The sequence below is a fragment of the Nothoprocta perdicaria genome, unplaced genomic scaffold (assembly GCF_003342845.1).
Source record: "Nothoprocta perdicaria isolate Ctin4 unplaced genomic scaffold, notPer1 scaffold_128, whole genome shotgun sequence".
Taxonomy (NCBI): Eukaryota; Metazoa; Chordata; class Aves; order Tinamiformes; family Tinamidae; genus Nothoprocta; species Nothoprocta perdicaria.
The window spans coordinates 1,418,239-1,425,789 of record NW_020454405.1 but is presented as its reverse complement, the minus strand read 5'-3'; the positions used below and the strand labels follow the sequence as shown (position 1 = coordinate 1,425,789).

The following is a 7,551-nucleotide window of genomic DNA, read 5'->3' as shown; positions in this document are numbered from 1 at the left end:
GGGGGCCGGCGCCGCCGAGGCGTGTTCGCCCGAGGCCCCTCCTGCCTGCCGGGAAAGCGCTTAAATGAGCCCGGCGAGACACGGAGCCCGCACTCGGGAGCCCGGACCCCGACGGCAGAGCGCKTCGCCGAGCCCAGAGCCGCCCCGCTGCAGCCGCCGCCGTGAGTACCGCCGCCTGCCTCGCCGATCCGATCCGAACCGCGCCGATCCGAACCGCGCCGGGCCGGCCGAACCGGGGCYGTCGGCGCGGCCCGAGGGGGCGGGCGGGCGGGGAGCGCGAGGCGCTGCCCGCGCGGGCTCTGACGGCGCCTCTGGCTTTGGGCGCGCAGATGCAGCGCACCCGGAGGTTGTGGCTCTCGGTGCTGACCTTGGCGCTGTCGCTGCTCGTGTGCCTGGGCACGCTGGCCGAGGCGTACCCCTCCAAACCGGACAGCCCCGGCGAGGACGCGCCCGCAGAGGACATGGCCAGATACTACTCGGCGCTGAGGCACTACATCAACCTCATCACGAGGCAGAGGTAGGCAGGCGAGCCCCACGGGGCACAAACGGGTGGCCCTGGCTGCGGGGACACAGCTGGCTCGTCCAGCATGCGGGAAGGGCACCCCTGGGGAAAGAACTGGGCTGAGAGAGTGGCTCCCTTTAGCTGGAGTTGCTGCCACGCGCCCTGGGCAGATGCTGGAGGTGAATTTCAGGCAGCTGAGTTGGTGGAAGGACCTGGTGAAGGGGTATCCGCACGGTCCCAATACTCTCAGCCCCATGTAGCTCTTGTGTGACAGTCTTGACATGAGAGCCACCAAGCAGCGCAGCGTGTGGGGTGTTCCCCAAAAGGAAGGGAGCGCTGACAGACCTGGGAGCAGGGATGAGCAAGCCAGGGCAGTGGGAGCTGTTTCGCAGTTTCACACCTCCTTGCAGCCCTCGGGTCTGTTGAGGAATTCACTCAGAGAAAGTGCTTCCCTGTCCTTGCCGAGGAGTTGCTGTGGTAGTTCCAAAGCTTTGTGGTTTGTTAGGTACTTAATACAGCAGTTATGGGACAGTAAACCTGCTAGTCCAAACAAAAAACTTTCTCCAGCCCACAAATAAAAATTCAAGCAGAAACCAAAAGAAGATGCACAAGCTAAACCTACCTTGCTCAAAATTGAGTTTCTGGGAATGACCATTCTTGTTAGAACAGTAGTAAAAGCTCAATCTGAAAAAAAAATGTAATACAAAGTTCTTTTGTTTAGTAGCATCTGTCCAGTTTAGGCTATACGATTAGTAGAAGTTTCCCCTGAGGTCCCTGAATACTTTGTGATCCAGAAAAGCTTTGGAATATCTCCTTATTTGTTCAATATCAAAAACACATGAGAGATCTATAATTAGCCTTTCATTTGTCCCTGTAAAAGTCAGAATAATTAAGTTAGAAGGGAGGCTATCGTGCAGCTGAGAGCCTTCCCACCAAACCCATAAYGTTGTCTGTCAGGGCACTGATACCGTAAAACAGATGAAGAGGCTGATGTAACTACAGTTCTTCAGTCCTGGACTTTTATAGAAATATTTGCAACTTGTTCATGTGTATGGCATGCTGCTGTGTGTTAGTCAGTGCTCTAATAACTTTTTTTTTTCCTAACGTACTGCTAAAATGATCTGTTCTTCACGTTTTGCCCCTCTAGCGCTTTTCTCTTTATTAGAGTGGAACTTCAGTGCCGGTTTCTCTTATCAGCTTTTGTGTCTGTTGCGTCCAGTTTCAAAGGTAGTTCCTATCCAAAACCAGGTCACAGGAAAAAATAACTTCTTATACAACCTTCCTTTCTTGCATACTTTTTGTTCCTTATGTGCGCACTTTAATGTCAAACTTGTAACTTTTTTTTTTCTCAGTTCTGGGGTGCCAACTTAGAGATTGAGACTACTTTCATTCTTAATGTGTGCATAGAGTTCAAAAGTGAACCAAAATAATTATTGTTGCGGATGGGTTAAGTGAGGCAGATTTTCTTCTGTTCCCTAGATTTCATCTAGCAGATTTTCCCCGTTCTGTCTGTCTTTTCAGCTCTATCTCACTTAGCTTTAGACATTTGTGCCARTCATCTCAGTAGCCTGTTGAGGTTGATTGAGAGGAATAGGTACTTGYAGCATGCAAGTCACTTGGCCTCTTTCAGATGTCTAGTTTCAGATCAGAAATGTTATTCACCAGGTGCCAGATCTTCACTATGAAGAAAGCCAAAGGGGACCAGCACAGATGTAGGCTTCTATACCGTAGATTTCTGTGTGTGTCTGGTTTAATTTCACCTCTGTCCTCAAGATTGTCCTGTAGTCTAGTCCTTGCCTCATACACCTCTMCTGCAGGGGGTCTTTTCAGGGCCAATCTCTCCTTGAATCCCTCCTCCTTCCCCTAAGCAGTTCTGGTGTGCTACTTAGTACTAGCTGTCCTTCCTCAGCTGGTCAGACCCACTTTGTTTCATGTCCCTAGCAGCTTGTTCTAACATTTGTGTCTGTTCTGTGCTGCAGCAAAGCATTGCAACCACATCTGCTGAAAGTAGCATAGACAGAGCAGAGAATATCTGAAAGTGTATCTGACTTAGGCAATATTCATGTTCCAAATTTATTTAAACACCTTTTAGTGTGGAAGGGAGCAAATATAGAGAGTTTGGGTGTTTTGGGCRCTTGTCTTCTATCCACTAGATTCTTCTGAGTTCCCTCAGCTCCCGCTGCCAGTCTCGGGAATTGATAGGATTTGACTCCCAATGCTGAAGCTTTTAAAAGAAATTTTAAGAATTTTTGAGATTTCTAAGTCTAAGACACCATGACCGTAATCAAAATAAGTGCTCTTTATTCCTAGTTCCTTACAACCTGGCTTCCTGTGTCCATGGTGTCTCAGAGCTGTGTGGGACGGACAGCGAGAAAGCCTAAGGCAACTGAAGCAAGCATCTCACAAGGTGTTTGCTTCAGCAGTCGACTTCTACATGAAGCTGTTTCTTTCAGGACATGTCCTCTTGCTATTGCTATTGTAGTCTGGTTGTCCTGCCGGTGACAAAATCCAGAGTTAGACTGGAGGCTCAGGCACATAGGAAGAGTGGGCACCTTTTGGCCACCCCATAGGTCACTGTCCGCAATCACTCCCCTCAGAACCTGTCTCCACGAGGACAAGGTCGGTTCAGTCGTGCAGGTGGGTTTAGCCAAGACCTGGCACTGATGGAGCTGGCTGAAAAAGGCTCTTTCCAGCAGAGTCCTCCTGCTCTGAGTGAGCCTCTGCACTGCGGTGGCTGCTACTGTTCAATGTGCAGGCAAGACTTCCTCAGCAACGAGTGCAGGTTTGGCCCAAGGGCAACCAGGTCTTTCTTTAAGAGAAAAGTGAATTTGCCATCAGTTGAAACCCAAATCGCACCTATATTAAGTAGAGGAGGGAACTAGAGAGAGGTCCCCTTGCGATGGTGGAGTGAAAGACACTGAGTTCAGCGTCGTGCCTGGTTGCAGCATTGTAATAGCATTTTACTATAAGCAGATGGTTCTTTTCAGATACTCACTTTCAGTTTTGTCCATTTTGATTAAGAAATTTACTTCAAAATTCTGAAGCTTCAACTTTCTGGAGCACTGGTGATGTATTAAAATGAAGAAGGTAATGCAAAAGTACAGTTAGTTAAGTAAAATGATCCGCTTCCCACATTTCATGAGGGCATGGAATCAACAGGTGAAACTGTTAGCTTTTTAACCAAAATAGCTGGTTAACTATTAATTAATATTAATTAATATTTTCCAAGATTTAGGTAAGGAAGAACATCGAAGAAATGCCTTTGATAGTAATGGATAAGATGTAAGTCCTTAGTTACACCTGTGACTCCCCTGGAGGGAGAATTTCACTTAAATGGCATTCAGAAAAAGATTATCTGTTAAGATGGTTTATGATCCAAACGTTATGCAAGTTATAAACTGTGATGTATATATGCTATTTCTTTCCAACAGCATTTGCTTGTAATTACCACTGCTGAGCTGAATATAGTGATGAGGTGTCTGTCATGCTGTGTGCTCATTGTGGCTTCTCTTTTCAGAGGAAAAGAGAGCAAATTCCTTCCCAAGAATGCAAGAATTGCGATATTTTTAGCTATTAAGTAATGTATAGTAAAATAATTAGGGTTTAAAAAAATGCAAATTGGAAGACAGCCACTGTGTGACAGGGGTAGCCAGTGGAAGGTATCTCATTTAACAAAAAATAAATCTGAGGCAGAAAATTCTCTGTCCCAGAGCAAAGTATTTCAAGATTGATTAGAAGCTTGGGGAAGCTCAATTTTCAGTCCCTAACATGGTGTGTGTTGGACAGCCCAAATACACCAGCTATGTTTGTAATGAATGAAATACTAAACGCACAAACATGTTCTTGCTAAATGCACTTTTTCTTTTCCATTCCTTAGGTATGGAAAGAGATCAAGCCCAGAGACACTGATCTCAGACCTCTTGTTGAGAGAAAGCACAGAAAATATTCCCAGATCTAGGTRTGTATGAAGATATTTTGCAGTGTCTCTAATTTCTCACTTGGATTTTACAGTTCAATTTATTATCAATAAATGCATTCACAGGTGGAAAACTTACACTACCAATAACTGGATGAACATGTCCTTAAAAACTGTTTTAATTCATAGCATTCTTCTAGTTTTTAAACTAGAATTAAATTTAATTAAAATTTTAAATTTTATTTTAAATTTTATTTTTTTAAAAAAATAATTAAATTTAATTCTAGTTTAAAAACGAGAGGAATGCTATGAACACAAGAAATTCTTTGCCAGATTGAATATAGTTCAGCCTGTGTGTGGTTCCTGATTTTGGGAGCAGGCAGTACCTGCTGTTTGGCTGGAAGGGAGGCAGTCCCCAAATGCTTGCCCCTCACTGGGCTGYATTACACAGAATTGCTCGCTGATACCAGATGATGATTCACATACATCTTGAAGCCCCAAAGGCAGCCTGTTTCTTTAATCTCTTGGGTTTAAATTCTTCCCCTAAACAAGGGTGGCTGGTAAATATGCAGATGAATTAACTTATGTGTGGATGCAACACTATGACTTTCTTTAAGATGCCATATTTATTTTACATAGTTTTTGAACCTGGTATTTTACATAGTAAAAAAGACTTTAACATATCTGGTTAAAGTTGGTTTAAAAGAAAAGTGATGTTTCAAGCAATAATGGGATTTCAAATGTATGTAGTATATATTCAGGTAACGACACTTCAGTCCCTATATAGAATACCAGTATACTGACTGTGATTTTACGGCTGTTAAAAATTTAACTTCCCTTTGCCTATGCTGAAAAAATAAAATGTGTTTATTTTGACTGGAGAAGGAAAATACTGATTTTGATTTTAGTCATAGTAAAGCACAAATGGGTTCAAGCCTTTAGTGTACATCTCCATAGCTATTTCTGCTGTGGTCATCTCTGGAGCCTATAAGCAAGTGCTGTGTATTTTGGTCAGTTATGCAAAGGATTACTTACAGACTAGTTACACATTTAAGTATAGCAATTTGTAGGATGGAATTTGGGGCATGATCTTGTGAAGGAAAGGTGACCAGAATTTCCATTGCCCTCAAGGAGGGTCATCCGTGAGACTGGTGGTTTTGCACAAGAGAAAGAACGTCTTGTGGCTCGATGACTAACTGCAGCTGGTGTGATACTGTTTTCTCTGCAGATGCTTATGTATAAAATTGCACAGAGCACATAGAAATGTATCAGAATATTTTGTGTTTCGTAATGACAAGGCAGAAGCCTGACTTAATGGGAAATTTCCGCTGCCATGAGTTTGAGGCAACACACAGGGCAGTGCGAAGTCTAATCCTCTCTCTAATTTTCCCTCCTTCATAACAAAACTTTATGGTTGATATTATTGTTTCAATAATGCTATTTATGGCACAGYGGGAGGTTAAAACCCATGAGCAAAATAATAAACTAGTCTGCATTTAAGATCCAGAATTAATGAGAAACAGATTTTTATTTCATACCCCCTGTAAGAGCATTTTAAACTGAGGAAAAAAAACCCTGGTGTTTGTCATTTGTTGATGACAATTATGTGAGTACTGGGAGCACTGATGCCTGGTTTCCTATGGGTAYGTTTTCTAGGATAAAAGCCCACACGGATTCTAAATCTGACTTCAGCTTTTTCCTCCATGTGAGGAAATAATTAAATCCTCTTTCTCCACAGTCCCATGTGGCATGATACATTGCAAACTTAATATCAGTGAGACTGCTGTACCCCTGTCAGGCCTGGCTGAAATTGTCCCAAGCATTCAAAGACTCGTAGGGAGGCTGGGGGAGCCACAGAGGGGCTGGTGCAGGGATGTTTCAAGTGGACAATATCGAGCTGTGAAATATCACTGGATCATCAGAACATCATTCCAGGATGGTGACCAGAGACTACAGTTTTGTTTGAAAGCCCTAACAGCRTGTTACAGTTTTGTTTGGCTCAGTGAATTCTCTTTGGAAGCTATTTACTCCTTCGTAAGAGCTAAAACTATCTCTTAAAAATATATTTGTATTTCAGTGTGTCACAGTTATSTAGCTGAAATTCATTAAATGCCACATGTCAGCTTAAAGCAGCCTTGCAGCAAGTCTTAATGCTGTAAGGACACAGCATCAGGGCAGCAGCGTGGAGGGGTGAATTCCAGGTCCAATGCAGAGATTGAGCTTTGTTTTAAYGGGAGTTGCATATACAGGCTTCAACTCTAAATTTCTGTTCATATTTCCTGCTACTGATATTACTAGAATGAAAATTGTAAGTCATTTTAGCTCTGGATTTTTCAGAAGAGGCTTTTCAAATGTATTTAACTTTTTTTTTTTTCATAATGTGTGTTACAGGTTTGAAGACCCCTCGATGTGGTGACGGAATTTGCAGAACACCATCAAACTTTTCCTAGTTTTCAATTCATACTCCACTCCTCTAAGGCGAATCAGAGCGCATCGTTCCCAGTGCATGCAGTCATTGTACTGAATTCTGTAGAGATTTTCCTTCATCATATTTGTATATACCTTTATTTAAATAAATTATTTGTGCATTCCAGAATATACCATACTAAATGAAGACAAACACCCTGCTTTTGGTATAGCAAAGAGCTGTTTTAAACTATTAAAACTGTATTATAACCTTCTTTCAGTCTAAAGTAGTGTGGACAACAGTAGTGCTGTGGCTATCGCAGCAATTAGCTGCAAAGTGAGATAATGATGTTGTTCACTCAAACTCAGCTCAGCTTTTTGATTTACACAAAATTGTTTAATTTATTATGCACTACAGAATATAAGAAAGGAGTGCTTGGAAAGGAGTTTTTTTCAGACTCACTATATGAAAAACCTATTTGCTGTTTACAAAAACGACTGTGTTAAAATTGATACCATTTTCAAAATACAAAATAATTAAGTAATCCCTTAATTCTTCTAATTCCCTGAAACTGATTTGAAGCTTTGATGCAAGTTTGCTTAGGAGTTGAAGTTGAAAGAAATGTAATGTTTTTATTTTGGCAATAGGCGAAGCGGCAGAAAATAATATGTAAGTGAGCTCAGAACAGGATAATTCTACAGTTACCTGTGCCAGAAAGGAAATGAC

At 42.6% G+C, this 7,551-nt stretch overlaps 1 protein-coding gene across 1 annotated transcript; it reads left to right on the top strand.

The window, feature by feature from the left end:
• The first annotated feature begins 124 nt into the window (after positions 1–124).
• NPY (neuropeptide Y) lies at positions 125–7,256 on the top strand. The gene is made up of 4 exons (XM_026033345.1): positions 125–161; positions 330–517; positions 4,380–4,460; positions 6,810–7,256. Exons 2-4 carry the CDS (start codon positions 330–332, stop codon positions 6,832–6,834), a joined length of 294 nt encoding a protein of 97 aa, XP_025889130.1. The 5' UTR covers positions 125–161; the 3' UTR covers positions 6,835–7,256.
• Positions 7,257–7,551: the final 295 nt, after the last annotated feature.

Excerpts from the sequence above, each read along its gene's own strand:
- NPY (XM_026033345.1), top strand. The coding sequence starts at position 330 with ATGCAGCGCACCCGGAGGTTGTGGCTCTCGGTGCTGACCTTGGCGCTG. Across the intron at positions 518-4,379 it reads AACCTCATCACGAGGCAGAG|GTATGGAAAGAGATCAAGCC; the intron begins GTAGGCAGGCGA and ends TCCATTCCTTAG.